Consider the following 27099-nt stretch of genomic DNA (forward strand, 5'->3'; position numbering starts at 1 on the left):
TGATATTTCACAAAGTTGTTTATTCTTGTTATTAAAACTTGGACTCAGGTAATCTTGGTTATTCTGGAAAAAGCACCTTGTTTGCAGAGATCATTTAATCATCCTTTTCTACAATCACCTCTCCATGAAGCACCTTTCTTCTTTGACGTAACATATGAAAATAGAGTTGTGGAAACACTTCGTTGAAAAAGAAAACAAAGAAAAATAAGCTATTGCTTTAAAATTATTTATACTTGAAACCTGTTAAATGTGGCAATGTTAGAGAGTAAATACGTCCCATACCACTGCTGTTCCCCGGATATTTACAGAGCTCAAGAGTATAAGCATGCAAATGGAGGCCCATATACCACATGCCTAAATATTCTAATGCTGTAACTGTTGAGGTTTTGTTTTTACTTTTGCTTTTTTTTTTTTTTTCCTGAGAGTCTTGCTGTATTGCCCCAGCTAGAGTGCAGTAGCATGATCTCAGCTCACTGCAACCTCTGCCTCCCAGGTTCAAGTAGTTCTCCTGCCTCAGTCTCCCAAGTAGCTGAGATTACAAGCATGCACCACCACCACACCTAATTTTTGTATTTTTAGTAGAGATGGGATTTCACCAGGTTGGTCAGCCTGGTCTTGAACTCCTGGCCCCAAGTGATCCGCCTGCCTCGGCCTCCCAAAGTGCTAGGATTAGAGGCATGAGCCACTGCGCCCAGCCTATTTTTGCTTATTTTTAACAAACTTAAATACCTTGCTAAAAATACCTTCATAATGACCTAGAAGACCATGTTTGAGTTTAGAATTCTGAACACTTTGGAATGCTGTGCCAGAACATTCCAGCACAGGGAAAACTGGCCCACCCAGCCTCCTCTTCTCCATTCTACTGGCTGTATCCTGTACTGCATGGGGTCTCCTGCACATGTGTGAGGATACCCGGGTGCATACATCTAAGCTTCATCCATACCCCTCACAAACAGCTGCCCCCTGGCTATCCTGTTTTCTCAGGGGTGTGTATACTGATACATGGTTGACCCTCAGGACCATGGATCAAGGAAGAAGCCTGGTTAGGGCCCAGATGCATGCTCATTGCCCTCTGGGTAGCAAATTCCATGAGGTTTCTAGAATGTGATCTAGAAGGCAGTGGGGTGCTGTGTGGAGTGACCACAGAAGGGCTACAACAAGGTCCTCTTAACAGAGCCTCAAGCAGAAGCTCCTCCTGGCTAGGTGTAAGGGTATTTAATCTATTATATAATAAACACATAAATACATATGTTACTAGGTCATTTGGACAAATTGTCATCTGTCCAGTCAAATTTGAAGAATATTTTGAACCAATTTGAACCAGTGTTTCAAACCAGTGTTTCACAGTATAAACGTTGGTGGATAAACAAATTAATATCAATACCAGTGTAATAAACAATACCAGTGTAAAAATATTTCTGAATATGATGATCAGAATTATCAAACCAATGAACTTTATCACAAAACAAGCTTTGAATATCCTGCTTAGGCAACTCTGGGTAAAAATTTCTTTGTAAAACTTAGCTCAAACAGAGCAAAAACACACAATAGGTTTTATTTCTTTCTATTTAGGTACTTGCTAACTTAAGAAAGGTTACCATCATATTATATATACCTGGGGGGCTAAATTTATTCCGGTCATAATTACTTAAACTCACTGACCAATTATTGTAAATACTTCCTTAAAATTCCGAGTAGCTGAACAGAAGGTATGGGCTTGAGTTCAAACCCTGGCTTTACTCACCAGCTAGTGATTTTTTTTTTTTTTTTTTTTTTTGAGATGGAGTCTCACTCTGTCACCCAGGCTGGAGTGCAGTGGTGTAATCTCGGCTCACTGCAACCTCTGCCTCCGCAGTTTCAGTGATTTTCCTGCATCAGCCTCCTGAGTAGCTGGGACTACAGGTGCCCACTACCATGTCCGGCTAATTTTTGTATTTTTAGTAGAGACAGGGTTTCACCATGGTGGTCAGGCTGGTCTTGAACTCCTGACCTCAAGCGATCCGCCCACCTTGGCCTCCCAAAGTGCTGGGATTACAGGTGTGAGCCACCACACCAGGCCACAAGCTAGTGATTTTTAAGCAACTCACTTAACCTCTTTCATCTTAATGTAAATGAGAAATAATACCACTACTTTTGAATACTAAGTACTCAAAAAGTACTTTTAATTAGCAAAGGATTTAATAAGTAAAATTAATTGATTTATTACTAACATCAAGAATGCAGGGGGAGGAGGAAATTAAAAAAAAAAAAAAAGAATGCAGTGGAAAATGTGTCCTGGGCTGAGTGATCCTCTGGCCAGTGGGACTCAGTAGCTGGTGGCATGGTGAACTGGGAAGCTGCTACTGGTACAGGCCAGAGTCTACATCTCCCGGGACAACTGAAAGAGATGATTCAGACTCTCCGTTTCCATGGAGATGCCTCAAAGGCCATGAGGAAGAAGAGAACCCACTGTTTGAACCTGTAACTGTCAGACAGACACCTAAGCAAGCTCTGGTTCTGTTCAAGTAGTGCTACCATTAACCTGCCATTGGGAAAAGGGAGGGATGTGAACCAATAGAGCAGGCATCCCCTCCTCAGCTCTCCTGAACTGGCTGGGGTAGAAAATCAGATACAGAATCAGGCTGAAGTGGTAGAAGACAAGGGGAAAACATATCTTTCTCCACTAAGTCAATTTTGACTTTGGGAAAGATACAAGTTGGAGACATCTGCCGGGGGCGGTGGCTCACACCTGTAATCCCAGCACTTTGGGAGACCAAGGTGGGCGGATCCCTTGAGGTCAGAAGTTTGAGACCAGCCTGGCCAATATGGTGAAACCTCGTCTCTACTAAAAATACAAAAATTAGGTGGGCATTGTGGCAGGCGCCTGTAATCCCACGAACCTGAGAGGCAGAGATTGCAGTGAGCTGAGTTTGCGCCACTGCACTCCAGCCTGGGCAAAAGAGCAAGACTCCGTCTCAAAAAAAACAATGAAAAAAGTTGGACACCTCAAGGGGCTGGCCAAGATTTATGCTCATCTCCTTTAGATGAAACAATTTGTATCATGTCGATGTAGATTTTAGAGCTATCAATATTTGACTTAAAAATATATCACTATTAGCCCCCCCCCCCCGCCCCTTTTTTTTTTTTGAGACAGAGTCTCACACTCTTGTTGCCCAGGCTGGAATGCAATGGCACCATCTCAGTTCACTGCAACCTCTGCCTCTCAGGTTCAAACGATTCTCCTGCCTCAGCCTCCTGAGTAGCTGGGATTACAGGCACGCGCCACCATGCCCAGTTAATTTTTGTATTTTAGTAGAGACAGGGTTTTGCCATGTTGGCCAGGCTGGTCTCAAACTCCTGACCTCAGGTGATCCACCTGCCTTGGCCTCCCAAAGTGCTGGGATTATAGGCGTGAGCCACCGAGCCCAGCCTCACTATTGGCACTTAAATGGAGTAAAGCCTCACCAATTCACTGCAACTACTGAAAGATGATGAGAAATTAGTGAAGAGGCTGACTTATTCAAAATCCTTTAAGAAAAGAGGCTTTATTATTTGCAAGCACATAGAGCAACACAAATAAGACTCAAAACTCCTCCTAGATGATTTTTCCAAGTATATGCTTAATGAATAGATAGAAATGATCTGAAATTTTCTTGGATACAGTGTTTATACTCAGACATATGATTCTAAATGCTTGTAAAAAGTGCACTAATGCTTTAAACATGGTTTATTTTTATCTTTCTTAAAAAAACAAATCATACTAAGCTGATGTTTAAATGATTTTGAGAAAGCAATCATCCATGCGTTAATTTACTTGCCTTTATTCTCACAGCTGATGAAATGTCTTCTGCCTCTATCTCCCTTCAATTTTCCCAAATTATCAGTAAATATGGGGTTAAAATGAAGTTTTAATGTATTTGTAAGCAACTATTTCTAATTATTTCCCCTTGCTTATTATTATATCCTTTCAAAAATTTCTACATCATATGTCAAATCAAAGTACTAATAAGTATATACTTACAAGGTATATATGAGGCCATGGTTATGAGAAGAAAATAATAGTAGTCAAAAGAGACATTGTATTTGTTAGGAAGTCTTATTGAAAACATTCCCGTTTTCTTCACATATGGCAAGGCAGCGTATATTGTAAGAAGTTCACCAGCAACTCCAACAGGATATAGGATGATAAAAAAATTATATCTGGAGAAAGAAAAACCTCAGAGAATTATTTTTCTAGAATAATTATTAGACTTTACGTTACAGGTCTATTGCTACTACTAAATTTAAACTTCAAAATTCTCTTTACATATTTACAATAACCTTACGTAAGGTTAGTAGTTCTACTTTAATCATTGCTTATTAATTATTATCCTTTTTTTCCTAATATCAGTTTCCATAATAGGCAATATCTTTTTAATAAAATAGTATCAACTTATTTTAGAGTACCAAAATACTTTTAGGTATTAAAAAATGTATATGTAGTTTTTCTTGTTTTTGTTTTGAGATAGAGTTTGCTCTTGTCACCAGGCTGGAGTGCAGTGGCACAATCTTGGCTCACTGCAACCTCTACCTCCTGGGTTCAAGTAATTCTCCTGCCTCAGCCTCCCAAGTAGCTGGGATTACAGGTGTGTGCCACCACACCCAGCTAATTTTTGGTTTTCTTTTTTTTTTGAGACGGAGTCTTACTCCGTTGCCTAGGCTGGAGTGCAGTGGCACAATCTTGGCTCAGTGCAACCTCCACCTCCCGGGTTCAAGCAATTCTCCCGCCTCAGCCTCCTGAGTAGCTGGGACTACAGGCGCCCACGACCACGCCTGGTTAATTTTTGTATTTTTAGTAGAGACGGGGTTTCACCATGTTGGTCAGGCTGGTCTTGAACTCCTGCCTTCAGGTGATCCACCCACCTCAGCCTCCCAAAGTGCTGGGATTACAGACGTGAGCCACCATGCAGCTTTAAAAAAAGTATTGGTAACTTCTTTGGTGCATAAAATCACAAATGACTGCTTTTGTCCGCGGCAGCTAGTAATTTATTGATCAAACGCTGCGTTTAAAAAGACCAGTGATTATCCTAAATTTTATATCTAAACCTTGAAATTACCAAGGTAGTTATTTTTAAGAGGCATTTGAAAAAGTCTTTGTGGTTACTGATGAAAAGCAATTATTGCAGAAAACTGATAATACCACCTGAAGCATGAGTAGCTACTAATGAGTATATTATATTGTCTAAAACTGCTCCCGTAACAAAATAAATTGACTAGTTCCTGAATTCCCACATTAAAGGAAGAGTTAGCTTGTTTAAAGTAGAGCTAAGAAAGTTCTACTCTAAATCCAACGTCATCATGTGTTCATTTGGTCTGTGGCAAGGTCTGGAAGACACAGTAGGCCAGGCATCATGTATGCTTCCAATTAGGAAACACTCTCTGTTCTACTGGCTGGTCTCCAATAAGAGGGGCCTAAAGGATCCAAGATGACCATATTTCTTCATTAAAAAAAAAATCATTTTTCTCCAACTCAGTCACTATATAACAGTTACCAAAGAAAACTATAAAGTCAAGAGGCCAGACTGCAAGACCACCCTGGGCAATATAGTAATACCCCGTCTCACAAAAAAAAAAATTTAATTAGCAGAGCACAGTGGTGCATGCCTGTAGCCCCAGCTACTTGGGAGGCTAAGGCAGGAGGATTGCTTGAGCCTAGGAGGTCAAGGGGGCAGTAAGCCAAGACCGCACCACTGTACTCCAGCCTGGGTGACACAGCGAGACCCTGTCTCAAAAAAATTAATTTAAAAAAAGAAAAATGTTTTTAATTTAAAACAAAAGGTCAACATTTTGATGGAAAAAGAAATCAAATTAATCTGTATTTTATTTAATCATTTTGTTGGCATTAAGAAATACCTATAAAGAAAAGTCAAAGTTGTCAGTACTGAGGAAGCTTGGAGACAAATTAAAAATCACCTTATTCCTGTATGTCAAGGATATGCGAAGATAAGAGATGGGGAGGAGGGCAGAATTATTTGCCAAAATAGATGAGCTGTTCAAGAAAGAAGAATGATTCCTTCACTGTACCTGTTAATCCCTTCCTGGCCTTAGAGAAACTCCCTGCTTTCTTACCAGTCTTGGGTAGTTATTTGTGTATCATTTAAATCAATCTTTCCCTATACCTCAATTTATTAAATCCCATAACTGGACATTTTATATATCTGTCTCAGTAAAATACCCAAACTGATTAAGTTGCAATTTTTACTTTATGTGGTTTTCAAAAGATTTTTTTTTTTGGCAGGATTGTTCTTCAATAGAAGAAAAAATTAACACTCCTACAATAAGCTAGTTGAAAGTCTTAAGGGCAATGAAAATTTCTAATGAAATGGGAACAAATTATATAATTTGACTTTACTTGCGCTTCAAAAAGATTGCATGTTACTACCTCTCTAAGTTCTGAGGGCAGTATGGGAGATTTAACTATGGATAGACCACATTAAAAAAGATACAATCCTTCTTTGAAGGTTCCCAATTACTGTCTAAAATTTTTTTGAAGGGAGCGCATTTTAAATCAGTATGAAAAACCTAACTTAATATATACAATTACCTGTTCTGAGGACTTTTCCAAGAACACTTATAACACATAAATAGAATCAAAGTATATTCAAACTGTAACAATAGGCCAAACTACTTATAAATAAGAAGCCATTTCTAAAGTATAGTTTTATTTGAGAACAACAGCTTCAACATCTGAACATAAATACAAATATTATTTTACATTACTTAATGGAGTTGGGAAATATATTTAGATGGCTGGGATTTTTAAGATCTTTTTGACATGAAACATAATTATTTATGGTTATGATCAACGGACAATGTATTATGTAACACATGATTTCAAAGCTGAAAGATTATATAACTTGTCTAACATTAAGGCAATGGATAAACACTTTCTTTTTTTGAGACAGAGTCTCCCTCTGTCACCAAGCTGGAGTGCAGTGGTGTGATCTCAGTTCACTGCAACCTCTACCTCCTAGTTCAAGCAATTCTCCTGCCTCAGCCTCCCAAGTAGCTGGGATTACAGGCACATGGGGCTAATTTTTTTATTTTTTAGTAGAGATGGGTTTTCACCATGTTGGCCAGGCTGATCTCGAACTCCTGACCTCAAGTGACCCGCCCACCTTGGCCTCCCAAAGTGTTGGGATTACAGGCACGAGCCACCACGCCCAGCCTGTAATGGATAAACACTTTCTAAACAGCAAATTTAAGCATACGATGGCAGAGTTTTTAACTTTTCCAGACGCTCAAGACATGCAAATGCATTCCAAAAGGTAGACACACAAAGCCATCAAGTCTAATATGCCCGACCTCAGGAAAATGTGCAATGTATATTCTGCTATCTTCTTCAGACAAATTTTGTAAATTCAGCACATGAAAAGAGACTATATGATGAGTTAGTATTTTTAAAGGTGCCAGAGGTCCAGAACATTGTCATGTGAAATGATACTGATGTGTTCTAGGATTAGAGTCCAGCTACACTCAAAACTGCCAAGCTTTAAAAAGCCCAGTCACTAAAGGTAAATACATTTTCATGTACAGTAAGATTAAAACCAACCAAATCCATATAAATGGTAGTACAACCTTCTTATGACAGACAAGACACTTAAGCTCAAATTATAATTTCAAAGTATTTCATCATATGCAAAGTGGTAAGCCACAAGTGTCTAAAAAAGAGCTAGAGAATATTAAAAAGTCTAAAAGAAAATATAACATGGCCGGGAACAGTGGCTAACACCTGTAATCCTAGCACTTAGGGAGGCCGAGGTGGGTGGATCACTCGAGCTCAGGAGTTCAAGACCAGCCTGGGCAACATGGTGAAACCCCATTTCTACAAAAAATACAAAAATTAGCCAGGTGTGGTGGCCTGCGCCTGTACTCCCAGCTACTTGGGAGGCTGAGGCAGGAGAATCGCTTGAGCCCAGGTGGTAGATATTGAAGTGACCCGAGATTGTGCCACTACACTCCAGCCTGGGTGACAGAATAAGACCTTGTCTCAAAAAAAATTAAAAGAAAAAAGAAAAAAAACCATAAAACACAATTAACAGTGATTATCCTTGGGTAGAGAGATTATAAGTAATTTAAAAGTGGTTTTCCTTCTTTTTGGTTTATATATTCTCATTTATTTTATTTGAACATGTATAATGCATGAGATTAAAAAAGAGTAATTAGGGCCAGATGCGGTGGCTTACACCTGTAATCCCAGCACTTTGGGAGGCCAAGGCGGGTGGATCACGAGGTCAGGAGATCGAGACCATCCTGGCTAACACGGTGAAACCCTGTCTCTACTAAAAATACAAAAAATTAGCCGGGCGTGGTGGCAGGCACCTGTAGTCCCAGCTACTCAGGAGGTGGAGGCAGGAGAATGGCAGGAGCCCGGGAGGTGGAGCTTGTAGTGAGCTGAGATTGCGCCACTGCACTCCAGCCTGGGCGACAGAGCCAGACTCCGTCTCAAAAAAAAAAAAAGAGTAATTGACCAGGCATGGTGGCTTACACCTATAATCCCAGCATTTATCACCACCTGACATATCACATATCTATTCTTTTATGTTTTGTCTTCATCATAAGGCAGAGAATTTGTTTTGTTCATACCTACATCTCAGGCATGCAGTAGGCACACACCATTTGTCATTCTTATTGCTACCATAAATTACAATACAAAGAATAAAATGAACAAGTCTATACTGATTCGTAACTTGTTCTCCAAAGAGCAGTTTTGCTTTTATAATAACTTTCTAAAATGTCAGTTGCTCAAAGAATTCAAACTTCAAGAAGAACAGGTATCTTTTGCTTTAAAAACTGTTGCTTTAGGATATATTTGGAACCCTTCAAATATAAATTTTATCCACATTCCAAATAATACAATTTTAAGTAAGTGTGACTTTTAAAAATGTCTCTGCAACTTAAAGCAAAGAAAAAAACCAATCGCATTGTAAAAATGGCATAAATTGTGGCTGCTAGATTGACTATTAAAATAATTTACATCACAGACCAAAAAAAACCATATTTTTGGCACTGCTTATGTAAGCTAATTGCAAAAATGTATATTGTGCTTTCCAAAAAAAAAGAATGACTAATTCTGAGGTTAAGGATACCACAATTTATCTTACATTGATTTTACTCAAAATATTTATTAATACGATTCCTCTCTGATCATTAAGCTTTTAGAATACAAATCATAACTTGTATAATTATTAGTTGTACCAGTTATACCTCCTATAACAGCATTCTGGCATCGTGGGGCTGAAACACGAATTTTAATTCTCTGGCGTTAGCACACAAAATAAGCATGCACAGGACAATGAGAAACTAAACTGCAAGACATCGCCACCTGGCCCATTTAATGAAGTATGGCAAGTGGTCAAGAAGGCTGAATGTGTAGAAGGAATAGCGAGTGATCTCTGTCACAGTCCACGCGACCAGAAAAAGCACCACACTCTCCTCATTCTGGATCTGCAGAATTACAGAGAAACCCAGTGTCATTCAACCTGGAACTTACTTTTCAATGAAGGTACTTACTTTACTTATTTATTGCCTTTTATTTATAATGGAATGTTAGGGTTAGACAAATGCAATACAGAAAACTTAATGCAGTCACCCTTAACATAATTAATTACAAACGTGGAACTTAAACATATCTTATACACAGGAATAGTTGACCATAGACTGGTTTTTCTTCCCTCGTCCTTCACTTCAGGCAATAACGCTATCATTGGAGGACAATGTTACCTTGCTGAAACCAGAATCTGACCCTCCTACTTCTAGTAATCATTGAATCACACCTGTTCTACTGTAGGACCAACGCTTGAATTGCTCACTCATCTTTGGCCCTCTTACTACTATTTTTTTTTCAGGGCTTTATCATCTCTCATCTTGACTACTGTAACTGTTTCCTAAACAGTCTCTCCTCTCTTTATTGTCCTCATGAATGCAAGTTTTCTTTTAAAAAGAAGTCAAGGAAGCAAATAAATAAAAAGCAAATTGGAATCAGCTAAATCCTGTGATTTAAAAGTTTCACTGGTCCCACACTGCTTAACAGAATAAAAGGATGAGCCCTAATACCTGGGCACCATATTCAAGGTTCTTTACAATCCTTGCTCGGAAATCTCTCCAACTTCATCTACAATTACTCAGCCCTCCTACCTACTTCTCTCTCTGGTGACACTAGATATTGTTATTTCTAGAATATGCTCTGAACTTGTGCAATTTAACACATGCTATTCCCTCTCACTGAAATGTTACTCTCTTATTCCATAAAAAAATCTTTTCCCATCTTTCAAGATTCAGCTAAAACATCTCGCCCTCTAGAAAACTGACTCCACCCCTCTCCTCTCACCCTGAGCAGTTATTTGCTCACCACCCTTATTTATTTATTTATTTATTTAAGACGGAGTCTTACTCTGTCACCCAGGCTGGAATGCAGTGGCGTGATCTTGGCTCACTGCAACCTCCACGTCCTAGGTTCAAGTGATTCTCATGCCTCAGCCTCCAGAGTAGCTGGGATTACACGCCTTGCTAATTTTTTTGTATTTTTAGTAGAGATGGGGTTTCACCGTGTTGGCCAGGCTGGTCTCGAACTCCTGATCTCAAGTAATCTGCCTGCCTCAGCCTCCCAAAGTGCTAGGATTACAGGCGTAAGCCACCGTGCCCAGCCCAGCACCCTTCTTCTACTGTACTTTGTTCATATCTGTGTTGTGGCATTTGCCAATCTGTACTAAGAGTTGTGTGGCTAACTCTTGTACATGTCAGCACTCAACATCTGTATCCTTCCTTAAGGGAAGCCTTCTTTCACTCCCTACGTCAGACTAAGTCCCTCGGTATACTGCAACGCATACCGAGCTCTTGCTTCAAAGCACTTAACACTTATATAATTAAACATTTGTTTAGCTTCTCTCCCAAGTATAGGCTCCACCGGGTGAGAACCATGTTTGTATTAACAGTCATATCCCGCACACTGCCAGGCACAGATGAGGTGCATGATTAGCATTGTGCGTGATTCGACATTAAGTGTCCCCCACTTCCCAATAGCCGGTACACTTGACAGCTGAGATTGCCTTGTTCTTTTGCCTTTTTTTTTTTTTTGAGACAGAGTCTTGCTCTGTCAACCAGGCTGGAGTGCAGTGATGGGATCTTGGCTCCCTGGAACCTCTGCCTGTTGGGTTCAAGTGATTCTCCTGCCTCAGCCTCCCGAGTAGCTGGGACTACAGGCGTGCACCACCACACCTGGCTAATTTTTGAAATTTTAGTAGAGACAGGGTTTCACCATGTTGGCCAGGCTGGTCTCGAACTCCTGACCTCAAGTGATCTGCCCGCATCAGCCTCTCAAAGTGCTGTGATTACAAGTGTGAGCCACCACGCCCGGCCCACTTTATTCATTTCTGTAAATCCAGAAATTTGCACAGCACCAGGTGTACAAAATGCATTCAATAATATTGGTTGAATTAATTAAGGAGTGCTGAATAGGTACCAGTGGGAAACTATCGTCAGCAACAAATAAATAGGAACACTAAGGCAGAGATCGTCTGGAGGATAAACAGGGCAGATGGGTCCTGTTTTCTTTTTGGAACTCGTGACTCTCAAGCTTCCCTTTATCTCCGTCTCTCTAGCTAATGTCTAGTTAATGTTGTCTTTCTTCTCCTTCATTCTTCAGACTCATGGTAGTCCTAACTCAGCTATTATATTCCCTCACTGCCTGGAAGAGTCTCTCTTCTAATCTGTGAATGCTGTCCTCCTGCTTTTAAACTAGTAGGCAAAGTTAATTAATAGTTTGCCTGTCCTGTTGTATGTGCTCACTGCTATCTGCACTACCTGCATGGCAGTCGCTGGTTAGGGTACTGGTCAATCATGCAAGTTGAGTGAAAGATACTAGTGAAGAGGGATAAAGTATAAAGAGCAGGAGGTCAGTGAGCTGTCCCCATGCAGACAGGAGGCCAGTGAAGCTAAGAGGAACAGAGAAGAGGTCAGGTGTCAGTCCCCAAGCATCTAAGAAAGGCATCTGAGAAATGGAAAGGAGGCCAGAGATCTGTCCTCGAGTAGACAGGAGGCTTTAAAGGCTGTCAAAAAGGTCAGAAGGGTTGACATGGGAGATGTTCCTGTCATGGGTTTAATTTTTTTTTTTTTTGAGATGGAGTCTCACTCTGTCACCCAAACTGGAGTGCAGTGGTGCAATCTCAGCTCACTGCCCCCTCCGCCTCCCAAGTTCAAGCAATTCTCCTGCCTCAGCCTCCCGAGTAGCTGGGATGGCAGGCACCCACCACCACGTCTGGCTAATTTTTGTATTTTTGGTAGAGACGAGGTTTCACCATGTTGGCCAGGCTGGTCTTGAACTCCTGACCCTCAGGTGGTTCGCCCACCTCGGCCTCCCAAAGTGCTGGGATTACAGGTGGGCGCCACCTCGCCCGGCCCTGTCACGGGTTTAAAATGCCCAGTATCTTGACATAGCAGCATGGTGTCTATCTCGCCTAAAAGGTTTGAATCATTAATTAGATTCAATAATTAGGTCTGTCTCCTCTCATGCCTCAATAAAAATTGTTTATTTTTCCTTAAGCTCCTTAGCACTTTTTTGAAAATTATTTTTAATTGGAAATTAAAATTGCATATATTTATGGTGAACAACATGATGTTCTGAAATATGTACGCATTGTGAAATGGCCAAATCAAGCTAACGAACCTATGTGTTACCATATATACTTATATATTTGTGGTAAGACCACTATTCTGTTAGCAATTTTCAAATATACAATACATTGCTATTAACTATAGTCACCACGTTGCATAATAGACCTCTTGAACTTAATTCCTCCTAACTAAAATTTTTATCCTTTCACCCCTTCTAACTTTTAGTCTTTTCCATTTGTTCAGATCTACAGAACTGCATTTACTTTTTATGTCTGTTGCTATAATACTCAATGCTAAATGAGACATAATTTTTTTTTTTTTTTGAGACAGAGTCTCACTCTGTCACTCAGGCTGGAGTGCAGTGGCACAATCTCAGCTCACTGCAACCTCTGCCTCTCGGGTTCAAGCGATTCTTTTGCCTCAGCCTCCTGAGTAGCTGGGATTACAGGTGTTCACCACTACGCCTGGCTAATTTTTGTATTTTTAGTAGGGACAGGGTTTCACCATGTTGGCCAGGCTGGTCTCAAACTCCTGACCTCAGGTGATCCACCCGCCTTGGCCTCCCAAAGTGCTGGGATTACAGGCGTGAGCCACTGCGCCTGGCCAGAAATAATAAATTGTATACTGACAACTTTAATTACATAATCAAAGAGGACAACTTGGATTGAAAAGAAACTTCTATAGAAAAGAACATTTTCTGCAGGTTATTTGATAGAATCTGAATACTAATTTCAAAAACTGGAAAACATCAAAGGAGAATATATTATGGATATAAGATGCCAATATTTGGTTTTGGTTGTGTTTCACAGTCATTCTGCTAAGGCACTAAGTCAACGCACAATATCTAAAACTCAAACCCAACTCCTTTTTGTCCAGTGCTTCCACTTCCTGAAATATACAAATGTTAATATTTTAGATTCCTATGAATGGAAAGCTTTCCTGCAGGCTCAGGTAGACAACATGTTTGTGTCACTTACTGGTTTTATACTGTGAGTAATGAGCCACACCATAAAGATTCTTGAACTCACTTGGACCCCAGTCACAAGCACAGAAGTAGGTACAATTCCTTAAAAAGAAAAACAAGTCAACTATTGCCCTAAAGGCAATTTATAATAAAAGTATAAAATTAAATCAAAAACTCACCAATTAAACAGTGAACTATCTGTAAGCAAATAGAAAAAAATCATTATGTGAATAATAGAAAACATCAAATAAACCACTCTCAACATTGGTATTAAGCAAATCCATAGGTGGTGTGTAATCAGCAAAATCATATTGATTTTGCACAACAAAAAATGTTCACATAAATATTACAGCAATAGAAAAACAGCATGATGGAAAACTTACCTCAAGCAAGGCAAATGTCTGGAAAAATTTAAGTGTCTTCTGAATACTTTTATATAAACCTCTGTGTGTCCCTTTTTCCATATAAAAACGTACCATGGCAATAGCTAGAACCAACCACCTAAAAAAAAAAAAGTATTTTATAAATTTCTTTTGAACTTAATACCACTGATTTATACATTTGTGTTTACAACAGTATTATTCAAAATAGTGAAAAGGTGAAAGCAACCTAGGTGTCCATAAGTGAGTGAATGGATACACAAAATGTGATCTATACAGGACAGGCGCGGTGGCTCACGCCTGTAATCCCAGGACTTTGGGAGGCCGAGGCAGGCGGATCATAAGGTCAGGAGATCGAGACCATCCTGGCTAACATGGTGAAACCCCGTCTCTATACAAAAAATTAGCCGGGCGTGGTGGCGGGTGCCTACTGTCCCAGCTACTCAGGAGGCTGAGGCAGGAGAATGGCATGAACCCGGGAGGCGGAGCTTGCAGTGAGCCGAGATCATGCCACTGCACTCCAGCCTGGGTGACAAAGTGAGACTCCGTCTCAAAAAAAAAAAAAAAAAAGAATTGTGGTCTATACAGACAATAGAATATTAGCCTTAAAAAGGAAGAGAAATTCTGACATATCATGCAGCATGGATAAACCTTGAAGACCTTACGCTATGTGAAATAAGCTAGGCACAAAAGGACTAATACTGTATGATCATTTTTTCTTTAAAAAATTTCTTTTTTTGCATTATGTGTTGCTGTCATCTTTAGCAAATAACAATTATTGATTGATTGATTGAGACAGGGTCTCATTCTGTCACCCTGGCTGAAGTGCAGTGGCGCAGTCTTGGCTCACTGCTGCCTTGACGTCCAGGGCTCAAGCGATCCTTCCATCCCAGCCCTCCCCATAGCTGGGACTACAGGTGTGCGCCATCATATCCAGCTAATTTTTGTATTTTTTGTAGATATGGGTTTTCGCCATATTGCCCAGGCTGGTCTCAAATTCCTGAACTCAAGCGATCCATCTACCTCAGCCTCCCAAAGTGCTGGGATTACATGGCGTGAGCCACCATGCCCAGCCTGTATAATTTAATTTATATGAGGTATACCTAGGGTAGTCAAATTCATAGAGACAGAAAGTAGGATAGTGGTGGCGAGGGGCTGGGGACAGATGGGGCAATGAGGAGTTAGCATTCACTGGGTGCAGAGTTTCAGTTTTGCAAGATAAAAAGTTATGGAGACAGAAGGAAGTAACGGTTACACAAAAATGTGAATATACTTAATGCCACTGAACTTACACTTTAAAAAGGATAAGATGGGCCAGGCGCAGTGGCTTACACCTGCAATCCTAGCACTTTGGAAGGCTGAGGCAGGCGGATCACTTGAGGCCAGAAGTTCAAGACCAGTGTGGCCAACATGGTGAAACCCCGTCTCTACTAAAAATACAAAAATTAGCCAGGCGTGGTGGCGCACACCTGTAGTCCCAGCTACTCGGGAGGCTGAGGCAGGAGAATGGCTCAAACCCGGGAGGCAGAGGTTGCAGTGAGCCAAGATCGCACCATTGCATTCCAGCCTGGGCGACAGAGCAAGACTCCATCTCGGGGTGAAAAAAAAAGTCATCAGTTAATATTTACTTAATTTTCACTAAAAACAACAACAACAACAATTGACAAGCCACAGATAGAAGATCAGCTATGGGCCTACTTTCAAAACGGTTGTTTAAAAAAAAAAAAAAAAAAGAAGAGGCCAGGTGCAATGTCTCACCCCTGTAATCCCAACAACTTGGAAGGTTGAGGTGGGTGGATCACCGGAGGTCAGGAGTTTGAGACCAGCCTGGCCAACATAGCAAAACTCCGTCTCTATTAAAAATACAAAAATTAGCCAAGTGTGGTGGTGGGCACCTATAGTCCCAGCTACTCGGGAGGCTGAGGCAGGAGAATTGTTTGAACCCATGAGGCGGAGGTTGCAGTGAGCTGAGATGGTGCCACTGCACTCCAGCCTGGGTGACAGTGAGACTCTGTCTCAAAAAAAAAGAAAAGAGAAGGAAAAAACAGCCTGGGCAGCATGGCAAGATCCCGTCTCTACAAAAAAAATTTTTTAGAGGCATGGTGGCACATGCCTGTGGTTCCAGCTACTTGGAAGGCTGAGGTGGGAGGATCACTTGAGCACAGAGGATCTGGTTGCAGTAAGCCATGTTTGTGCCACTGTAGTCTAGGCTGTGCAACAGAGACCCTGTCTCAAAAAAAAAAAACAAGAGAGAGAGAGAGAAAAAGGAAAGAAAACAATACTACATGCCCTCACTTTTAAACTTACGTTTGCATATAAATACAGCTTATGTTCTGTGAATTAATGGTACTTTAAATATAAGCTAGAGTTGTGGAGACCAGCTTTCTCATACTACTTCTCACTCTTCCTAAAGTCACCAGTGAGAAGTTATTTTGACCCAGTTTCCCTTGCAATTACAACAGCACGTTTAAGGTTAAGCAACTTACCTCATCTGTAGCTTTTTAAAAGCTCTAATAACTCACCCAGGGAAATGAGGAGCTACCCTAGTCTTTTAGATAGTCTCCAAAGAGTATAGTAAGTGGATTTATGAAATATAAAATTATCGTGCAGTTTTAACTTTTTTAACCAAACAACACTCATATAGTGGACAAATGGCTTGAAAAGATTCCTGCAAAGAATCTACTAACTGAATGTGATGAAAATTCATGCTCAAGAGAACAGTAAGATGGCAGAATAACACTTCTATTCTTAGAACATAACAAGGTAAAAGCAATGACTTGTTTGTCGGATTGGCAAGAAGTCAAGTAAATACCTGAAAGGACCACAAGGACCTTTGAAACGCAGACATATTCATGATAATAACAATGACAATAAGAAGTGTATTGTCAGAGTGCATTCCACATCTTAGACACTGTTTTCAGTGCATAACATATTAACCTCAAATCCTCACAATAACCCTATGAGGCGAGGGTCTTCTATTCTCCTATTTCACTACTGAGGAAATAGGCAGAGAGGGTCACACAGCCACCACTAAGCTCAGAGCATATGCTCTTAAGCCACTATGCTGTATCGGTCTGGCTCTAAGTCTATACTGTGCCCTGAGATACCAGTTAATCATAGCAATTCATATTTACATTATAAATATTTTTTAAAGTTATATGGAGAGTCTATGCTCAAATATTTTAATTGATAGTAGCATGCTATCCAAAAAGTTTGAAGGCCACTCTTTTAGATGAGATAATCATCTTCCAGAGACATTCAGTTACTTACCCTGAGTCTTAGAGTAAGTTAATGATTGAGTCTGAAATAGAACCTCTGCAGTCTCTAGAATCCCTAGTCCTGACCCCTTTCCACTCTACCCCAGCTTCTCTGTGGCTACAACTGATGGATTCATCTCATGTGAGCGCCAACACTAAACTCGGTACTGGACTGATCCTACGGCACTCATCTGAATCACGCTTTAGGTACCTTCCACAACTAAAGTGTTCTGATTTCATTACCTTCAATTCCAAGTCCCTGTATTTCTTCTACTAAGAAAACAAAAAGTTTATTAAGATATTTTCGTTCATATTTTCCATACACTTGTGTTTTTTAGGTGAACCCAAATCAGATGTCCACAAAAGATAAGTTTGAGAGGCAATTATTAACCTACCAATCAAAGGAGTCATTTGGATGGCAAGTTTTCTACATTTTTAAACAGCATTGTATAAAAATTCATGCATCGTTAACATTATAACAAGTTCTACTGTTGTTCCATAGGTGGCAGTATTGTACCACCTAACATAGTATCATGATCCTGCCACTCACTAAACTGTGGGAAATAAAAGAAATTGACAGGCTCAGGGGTTGAACCATCTATTCTAACCTCTTGTCTGTTTTTCCATAAGTAAGGCCAGGAGCCAATTGAATCAGGGTTCACTTCCTAAGCCCTCCGCCACAAAGGGTGACAGTCAAAGAAAGTCTCTCTAAGGGTCCTATACTGAACTAGTTTTGAACTTCCTTCATCTATCGGTATAGTAACTATAATAAAACAAACAGAAAATATTTCAAAAGCAATTGGAATGTCTGCAATTAGGATTTTTTTTTTTTTTAGACAGATTCTCGCTTTGTCCCGCAGGCTGGAGTGAGTGGCGTGCCCGTGGCTCTGGAAGCCTTGGGTTCCCAGACTTCAGCAATCTTCCCACCTCAGCCTCCCGAGTAGCTGGGACCACAGGGGTGTACCACCACACCTGGGTCATTATTGTTCTTGCTGTTGTGAGGTTTTTTTTAGTAGAGATGGGGTCTCCCTACGTTGCCCAGGCTAATCTTGAACTCCTGGGCTCAAGCCATCTGCCTGCCTCAGCCTCCCAAAGTAATGGGATTACAGGTGTGAGCCACTGCACCTGGCCAGACTCTCGCTTTTGTGATGCTAGCAGTTACTAATGATCATTGCCTAGATCCATTATTTCAGTAATCGTTGAAAAACAATATTCTAGCTTGCTATTTCCTTTGTATACCTCCTTCAGCCACTTGGAGGCTTGGACCGAAGATAGTCTTCAACTTTCATAAACTCCATACTTGCTTTTTTTTTTTTTTTGAAATGGAGTCTTGCCCTGTTGCCCAGTCTGGTGCGATTTCGGCTCACTGCAACCTCAACCTCCCAGGTTCAAGTGATTCTTGTGCCTCAGCCTCCCGAGTGGCTGGGATTACAGGTACCTGCCACCATACCCAGCTAATTTTTGTAATTTTAGTACAGACGGGGTTTCAACATGTTGGCCAGACCTCAAGTGATCTGCCTGCCTCAGCCTCCCAAAGTACTGGGGATACAGACGTGAGCCACCACATCTGGCCCATACTTTCATATATTGTTCATTGACACCTCTAAACTGCCTTTTCTAGATAAAAGTTACACTTTTGTTTAGCAGCCAATATGTGAGTGCTTCAACTGATTGTACAGCAGCACTAATGCCAATAACGAGTCAGCTGAAAGATTCATAAAAGAAAAAACACCCGAGAAACTGAATTTCACCACGATTAAGACACCTGGCTCTTTGAAAGGCACTGTTAAGAGAATAAAATGTCAAGCCCAAACTGGAAGAAAATATTTGCAAATCACATATCTGGTAAAGCACCTGTATCCAGATTGTATAAAGAACTTTCAAAACTCTATAACAGGAAATCAAACAGCCCATTAAAGAAAAAAAAATGGGCAAAAGGGTTTTTTTTTTTTTTTTTTTTTTGAGATGGAGTCTCGCTCTGTCACCCAGGCTGAAGTGCAGTGGCACGATCTCGGCTCACTGCAAGCTCTGCCTCTGAGTTCACACCATTCTCCTGCCTCAGCCTCCCGAGTAGCTGAGACCACAGGCGCCCACCACCACGCCCAGCTAATTTGTTGTATTTTTAATAGAAACGGGGTTTCACCGTGTTAGCCAGGATGGTCTCGATCTCCTGACCTCATGATCCACTCACCTCGGCATCCTAAAGTGCTGGGATTACAAGCGTGAGCCACCATGCCCAGCTAAAAATGGGCAAAAGATTTGAACAGATACCCAGAAGATACACGATTGGCAACTGAAGCACATGAAAAGATACTCAGTATCATTAGTTACTAGGGAAAACAAAATCAAAATCCCAATGAGATAACACAATGTACTTCTCAGAATGTCTAAAATTACAATGACTGACCACAAGGGTTGGCAAGGATGTGCACCAATGGGAAGTCCCATTCATTGCCAGAAGGAAGATAAAAGGGTATAACCACTTTGGAAACCAGTTTGGCAGTTTCATAAGAAATTACACTTTGGGAGGCCAAGGTGGTTGGATGATGTGAGGTCAGGAGTTTGAGACAAGGCTGGCCAACCTGGTGAAATCCCGTCTCTACTAAAAATAGAAAAAAAATTAGCCAGGCATGGTGGCACACGCCTGGAGTCCCAGCCACATAGGAAGCTGAGGCAGGAGAATCGCTTGAACTCGCAGGCAGAGGTTGCAGTGAGCCGAGGTTGCACCACTGCACTCCAGCGTAGGTGGCACAGTGAGACTCCATTCAAAAAAAAAAAAAAACAGAACGAAAGAAACTGAACACTTAACTACCCTATGACCCAGCCCCTCCACTCCTAGGTATTTACCCAAGCAAAACAAGAGCATATGTTCGTACACAGACATGTACATGCATGCTTATAGCTTGATTTCTAATAGCAAAAACTGAAGAGAGCCCAAATGTCCATCAACAAATTGATGGATGAACAATTTGTGGTAGGTCCATTCGCAGATCTGTCCTCAGCAACAAAATAGATTCTATGCAGCAATAAAAGATATGGCTTTTACTTAACATTCTGGGAAATGAACCTTGGGTTTCTTGTTCTATTAAATCATACTAAGTATATTGTGAAAATATCTTACTTTCTCTTTCTGCACGAAGTGCAATTTTAGGCCAGGCACAGTGGCTCACACCTGTAATCCCAGGATTTTGGGAGGCCAAGGTGGGTGGATTGCTTGGGCCCAGGAGTTCAAGACCAGCCTGGGCAACATGGCAAGACCTCGTCTCTACAAAATATTAAAAAATTAGCCAGGTGTGGTGGCATGTGACTGTAGTCCCAGCTGCTCGGGAGGCTGAGGTGGGAGGATCACTTGAGCCTGGGAGGCAGAGCAGTGAGCTGAGCTGATGCTACCGCACTCCAGAGCCAGACTCTGTCTCAAAAAAAAAAAAGTACAATTTTAAATAAACCACTAGGAATAAAAATGGACATTTGTAAACATCCACTGTGCATCAGGTATCCTGCTAAGAACTTCATATCCACTATCTCTTTATTCCTTTATAATCTAGCTAAGTAGTTGTGCTGTTTCAACTTTACAGATGAGAAGACTAAGAGTCAGAGAGGTTAAGTAGCTTATCTGAGGTTACCCAGCTACAAAGGAACGAGACACAACCTTTAAACGACACCTTTCTGTATTGTGTACAGACTAAAATCCAAACATGTTAGCAAAGCATCTAAGGCCCAGTGCAATGGCCCAAGCTACCTGTCCGCCTTCATTTCCCACTCTACACTTCAGGCCCCTCCTTTTTTTTTTTTTTTTTGAGACAGAGTCTCGCTCTGTTGCCCAGGCTGGAGTGCAGTGGCGTGGTCTCGGATCACTGCAACCTCTGCCTCCCGGGTTCAAAAGATTCTCCTGCCTCAGCCTCCCGAGTACCTGGGACTACACATGCACACCACCACACCCAGCTAATTTTTTGTATTTTTAGTAGAGACGGGGTTTCACTGTGTTAGCCAGGATGGTCTGGATCTCCTGACCTTGTGATCCGCCTGCTTCGGCCTCAAGTGCTGGGATTACAGGCGTGAGCCACCACGCCCGGCCCAAGCCCTCTTCTTGATGCCTCAACAGATATCTTGCAATTTCAGATCTCTGTCCTCTAACTCATGCTGTTTCCCCACTTATGCCTACTAAGTCCTTCACCGCTCAGTTTAAATGCTGTGATCTCTCACAGAAAACTTTCTCTAATTCTCCCTGTCTGTCCTCTGACACATCTGCTTAGCACTTATCTCATTATTTTATTGCAATTGTTCTTTATATATTAATGCCCCAGGTTACCCTGCTTCAAGGACAGGGCCTAAAGTAGTTGAAGGACACTGCATTTATATATACGGGCTCAAAAGTATTTGTCAGAAAGAAAGAGAGAGGGAGGGTGAGAAATGCTCACTTCCCTATTACGAGCAAGTGCCATAAAAATCCTTACATCTGGCCAGGTGTGGTGGCTCATGCCTATAATCCCAGCACTTTGGGAGGCCGAGGTGGGCAGATCATGAGGTCAGGAGATCGAGACCATCCTGGCTAACTCGGTGAAACCCCGTCTCTACTAAAAATACAAAAAAAATTAGCCAGTTGCGGTGGTGGGCGCCTGTAGTCCCAGCTACTCAGGAGGCTGAGGCAGGAGAATGGCGTGAACCCAGGAGGCGGAGGTTGCAGTGAGCTGAGATCACGCCACTGCACTCCAGCCTGGGCGACAGAGCGAGCCTCCGTCTCAAAAAAAAAAAAAAAAAAAAAAATCCTTACATCTGCCAGGCATGGTAGCACTCACATGTAATCCCAGCTACTCAGGAGACTAATGCAGGAAGATCACTTGAGCCCAGGAGTTTCAGGCCAGCCTAGGCAACAAAGCTAGACCCCATCTCAAAAAAAAAAAAAAAAAAACCCAGAAAAATCCTTACATCCTTTAAAGGTATAATTCTACTTCTGGGAATTTATTACACTAAGCCACTAATTGAACAGAAACAAATAAAAGCAAAATGTCATTAGGGGCATGATTTAATCCATTATTGTATATTAATTCTATACACTCATATGTAACTGTCAAAAAGTATAATTATGAAAACCATATGAAAACCTGACAGCCTATTAAGTGAAAATGGAAAAATATACAATAGAGCAGATAACAACAATGCTGTAATACATTCACTCATTCATTCATTCAAATATTTATTGAGTACTTCATGGAGTTTACACTCTAATGGAGATGACAAACAATAAGCATTGCGAATAAGTAAAATGTATTGTACAATCATATGAAAGAAAGTGGGATGGAGAAAAATAAACAGGCAAGGGAGATAAGGAGTATGTGTTTCACTATTCAAATTGAGATGGCCAGGTAAGGCCTCCTTGAGAATGAAGTTTTGAGTAAAAACTTGGAAGAGGTCAGATATTCACGTGAAAGATAAAAAGAAAATTAAAGTGTGTGATAGGCTTATAAAATAACAAGCTGTTTTTTACATTTATGTAAAATTTTATAATATTTCTTAAATACTATTCCATTGCTTTGCAATTTGGGGTGTGTGTGTGTGTGTGTGTGTCTGTGTGTGTGTGTGTTGTTTTTGAGATGGGGTCTCGCTATGCTGCCCAGGCTGGTCTTAAACTACTGGGCTCAAGCAATCCTCCTGCCTCAGTCTCCTGAGTAGCTGGGATTACAGGTGCATACCACTGTTCCCAGCTTGTTTTGAAAATTATTACAAAAAAATTAATAAACACGCCAAAGTTCTGCTAAAAGAGAAATAAAATAAGTTAAATGAACAAAAAGAGCCTCAACTAGTCTTCTGCTATCCGCTCCATGAAACGTGTAAGTTCTTGTCCCAATTTCAACACTACAACGTCTTCAACCTTATTTACCACTATTCCCCAACAGCATCCTCCAGTTCAATCAAGAGAATACATCAGGCTTGCATATCATGCCTACTTCCAGAATTTATATCACCTGAAATGTCTACTCTCTATGTATGCAAATCTTATTCCTTCTTCAAATCTCAACGCCTCTAGAAAGCCTCTGAAGAGTCAGTTACAGAGATTATTCCATTTCAGTATCCCTTATTTTGTAAATATGACAAGGAAACTTCTCAATAGAGGCAGAGGGAGACAAGTTTAGAATAAGCCCTGATTTGCCAGGGAAGGGTCAGAGGGACAGAATGGAGAAAGCATTTAATTCTGTGCCAGCTAAGGCAGGAGACCTGGAAAACTTCAAAGAGGTCGATTTGATTAGAAGTCATGGGAATAACAGGAGAACATTATACAAAAGTGGAAAACCTGAGCACAGAAGCAGAGCGCTGTGAAAATACATGGTGCTTTGAGGGAAGAGTGAGTCAGAGATATCAAATGCAAGTTGACTGGAAAGGGGAATCGGGAGCAGCTTGCAAAAACCCTTGAATGGCAGACAGCCTGAATCCCTTAGATCAGGGTGGAGGTAGCAGGGAGTCACTGAAGTCTTTAAACTGGAGCTATGCATTGATGTTCATTTTTGAAATATAAGTTGGCTTTCAAGACAGAGAGTCAAATGAAAAGAGAAAGGACAGACACCCAGTTAACACAAGGCAGATGTTTCAAAATGTTTACTGGCTGGGCACGGTGGCTCACACCTGTAATCCCAGCACTTTGGGAAGCCAACGTGGGAGGATCACTTGAGAACATCCTGGGCAATACAGCAAAAACCTGTCTTTACAGAAATTATTATTATTATTTTTTTGTGTGAGACAGAGTCTTGCTCTGTCATCCGAACTGGAGTGCAGTGGCACGATCTCTCAGCCTCCTGGGTTCAAGTGATTCTCGTGCCTCAGCCTTCCAAGTAGCTGAGATTACAGGCGGGTGCCACCACGCCCGGCTAATTTTTGTATTTTTAATAGAGACGGGGTTTTGCCATGTTGGTAAGGGTGGTCTCAAACTCCTGGCCTCAAGCGACCCACCCACCTCAGCCTCCCAAAGTGCTGGGATTACAGACGTGAGCCACCGTGCCCAGCCTACTCTACACAAAAATTTTTAAATTAGCTGGGGATGGTGGTGTGCGCCTGTAGTCCCAGCTACTCAGGAGGCTGAGGCAGGAGGATCATTTTGAGCTTCGGGGTTGGGGCTGCAGTAAGCACAACTGCACTCTAGCCTGGAAAACAGAGCAAGGCCTTGCCTTAGAAAAAAAAAATAAATAAAAGGAAACTATTTTATTTTATTTTATTATTTTATTTTTTTTTTTTGAGACGGAGTCTCACTCTGTGGCCCATGCTGGAGTGCAGTGGCGCTATCTCGGCTCACTGCAAGCTCTGCCTCCCGGGTTCACGCCATTCTCCTGCTTCAGCCTCCCCAGTAGCTGGGACAATAGGCGCCTGCCATGGCGCCCGGCTAATTTTTTGTATTTTTAGTAGAGATGAGGTTTCACCGTGTTAGCCAGGATGGTCTCGATTTCCTGACCTCATGATCCGCCCGCCTCGGCATCCCAAAGTGCTGGGATTACAGACGTCAGCCACCGCGCCCGGCTAGGGAAACGTTTATTAACCAGACTATCACAGAGGAGAGAGAATTCTTTCAGTTCCGAATGCATTTAAAGGCAGCATTTTTTGGTGACTGCTGAATTGTTGTAAATACATTAGTTTTCTCTCTTTCCAAGATTATAATTTAGGAAGAAAGAAAGATGAAGTAGCAGGACAGTGGAGTCAGAGAGTCTGGGTTGAAACCCATGTCTGACTGACACTTGCTGGCCGTGATCTTGGGCAAGTATCTGTGCCTCACTTTTAAAATCTATATAATGTAATATCATGTGCCCCTCACAGGACTTTAAAGGACTAAAAATACACCTAAAATAACCAACACAGTCCCCTGCATAGTTAGTCCTCAGTAAATAACATTTGTATGAACTGTACTTGGCATTCAATATCATATGCTAAGCACATAATAGAAACTCAATCACCATAGGTAAAGATTTATTAAATCTTCGTCAATCACATTTTTCTATAAACCCTGGAGAAAGTTTAAAATATTAAGCCGGGAGTGGTAATCCCAGCACTTTTGGAGGTTGAGGTGGGAGGATTGCCTGAGGCCAGGAGTTTGAGACCAGCCTAGCCAACACAGTGAGAGCCCATCTTTACTTTTAAAAAATTAAAATAAAATATTAGTCCTGGTGCGATGGCTCACACCTGTAATCCCAGCACATTGGGAGGCCGAGGTGGGGGAATCATTTGAGGTCAGGAGTTCGAGACCAGCCTGGCCAACATGGTGATACTCTGTCTCTACCAAAAATACAAAAATTAGTGGGGCATAGTGGCCCACAGTTGTAGTCCCAGCTACTCTGGAGGCCGAGGCAGGAGAATCGCTTGAACTCCGGAGGCTGAGGTTGGCAGTGAGCGGAGATCGCGCCACTGCACTCCAGCCTGGGCGACAGAATGAGACTCCGTCTAAAAAATAAAATAAAATACTGTCAGGGCGGGATGGCTCACGCTTGTAATCCCAGCACTTTGGGAGGTCGAGGCAGGCGGATCACGAGGTCAGGAGATGGAGACCATCCTGGCTAACATGGTGAAACGCCGTCTCTACTAAAAATACAAAAAAAATTAGCCAGGCGTGGTGGCGGGCGCCTGTAGTCCCAGCTACTCGGGAGGCTGAGGCAGGAGAAAGGCGTGAACCCGGGAGGCGGAGCTTGCAGTGAGCTGAGATCGCGCCACTGAACACCAGCCTGGGAGACAGAGCAAGACTCCGTCTCAAAATAAATAAATTAATAAATAAAAATAAAAAAAGTAAACTTTTCCATGCATTTACGTAAGTTAATACTTCGAGTGATAATGGGAAAATAACTTTTTTAAAACGCAGTGCAATTTAGAAATGGAAAAGCATTTTCCCAACAGGTTTTGAGAAGCAGTTGACACAAAAGTCACTTTGACAGCTCTGCGAAGAGCGACAGTCATTGTGTAACCCTAACTTGCAAAGTCATACTCAAAGCCAAAAATCAAGGTCCAGGGTATCAGCCACAGAGCCTGAGGCCATAAAGATGCTGGGCAGGAGCTCCAGGCTGGGATAAGGGGGGTGGTTATTTCAAAATCGTCCCAAGTGACAAGCTCTAGGGCGTGCTATGCTTTAAAAAAAAAAAAAAAAAAAAAAAAAAAAAAAAGTCGCGGTGAAATTAACAGGGGAGAAAACTCTGCCCAGCGATCGCAGCATGAAGCTCTGCGCTCTCGAGACCATCGAGTGGCCAGGGTTGGGCGCTCCTTCAACAGCAGCGAAGGCAGCGGCGCCCGGGCCGCAGCCGCCTCCCCCGCGGGCCGGCCCCGCATTCCTGCCCGGGTCTATACTTAACCTCCGGCCAGCGCCCCGCCGTGCACCGTATTAGGCAATGCCCGGCGCGCAGGGCCCGGCCCCCCCGCCCGCTCCATTCAACCCCGGCGGTGGCCGCGGCGACAGCTCCCCTCCCCCACGGCCGCTGCTCGCATCCCCCGCGCCCCTCACACCCCTGCCCGCGCCCCCTGAGCCGGGAACCTCCGTGGACCGCGGCGCCGGGAGGGCCCGAGGGTGCCCCGCGGCGCGCGTACCCCGCGGTCATGGCGATGTTGTAGAAGGTGAGCCAGGCAGTGGCCAAGAAGCCCAGGCGTCTCCGCTTGCCAGGAGCCTCCCGGTCCTCGCCGGCCTCCGAGGCGCCGCCGTTGGTGCCGTCCTCGTCGCTGGACGCCATGGTGGCCGCGCACCCGGGGGACGTGGGAGAGAGCGGCAGGAGCGTGGGAGGGGACCCTGCCCAGCTTGCAGCCCGAGCGCCGCTGCCCGCTGCCTCCGCCTCCGTCAGGCGCCCCATGTGCCGCGCGCAGGGGGCTCGGCGCAGCCAGCACGACCGACCGCGAGGGGGAGGAGCGGACGCCC

The 27099-nt window shown here is 42.3% G+C and overlaps 1 protein-coding gene across 1 annotated transcript; it reads right to left on the bottom strand.

Moving 5' to 3' along the window:
- HACD1 (3-hydroxyacyl-CoA dehydratase 1) lies at positions 1-27099 on the bottom strand. The gene is made up of 7 exons (XM_055296682.2): positions 26778-27099; positions 13978-14095; positions 13774-13792; positions 13608-13696; positions 9344-9465; positions 4001-4179; positions 1-177 (listed from the first exon to the last, which is right to left on the bottom strand). The coding sequence occupies exons 1-7, from the start codon at positions 27032-27034 to the stop codon at positions 95-97; spliced, it is 867 nt and encodes a 288-aa protein (XP_055152657.2). The 5' UTR covers positions 27035-27099; the 3' UTR covers positions 1-94.

This window comes from Symphalangus syndactylus, chromosome 10 (genome assembly GCF_028878055.3).
Source record: "Symphalangus syndactylus isolate Jambi chromosome 10, NHGRI_mSymSyn1-v2.1_pri, whole genome shotgun sequence".
Taxonomy (NCBI): domain Eukaryota; kingdom Metazoa; phylum Chordata; class Mammalia; order Primates; family Hylobatidae; genus Symphalangus; species Symphalangus syndactylus.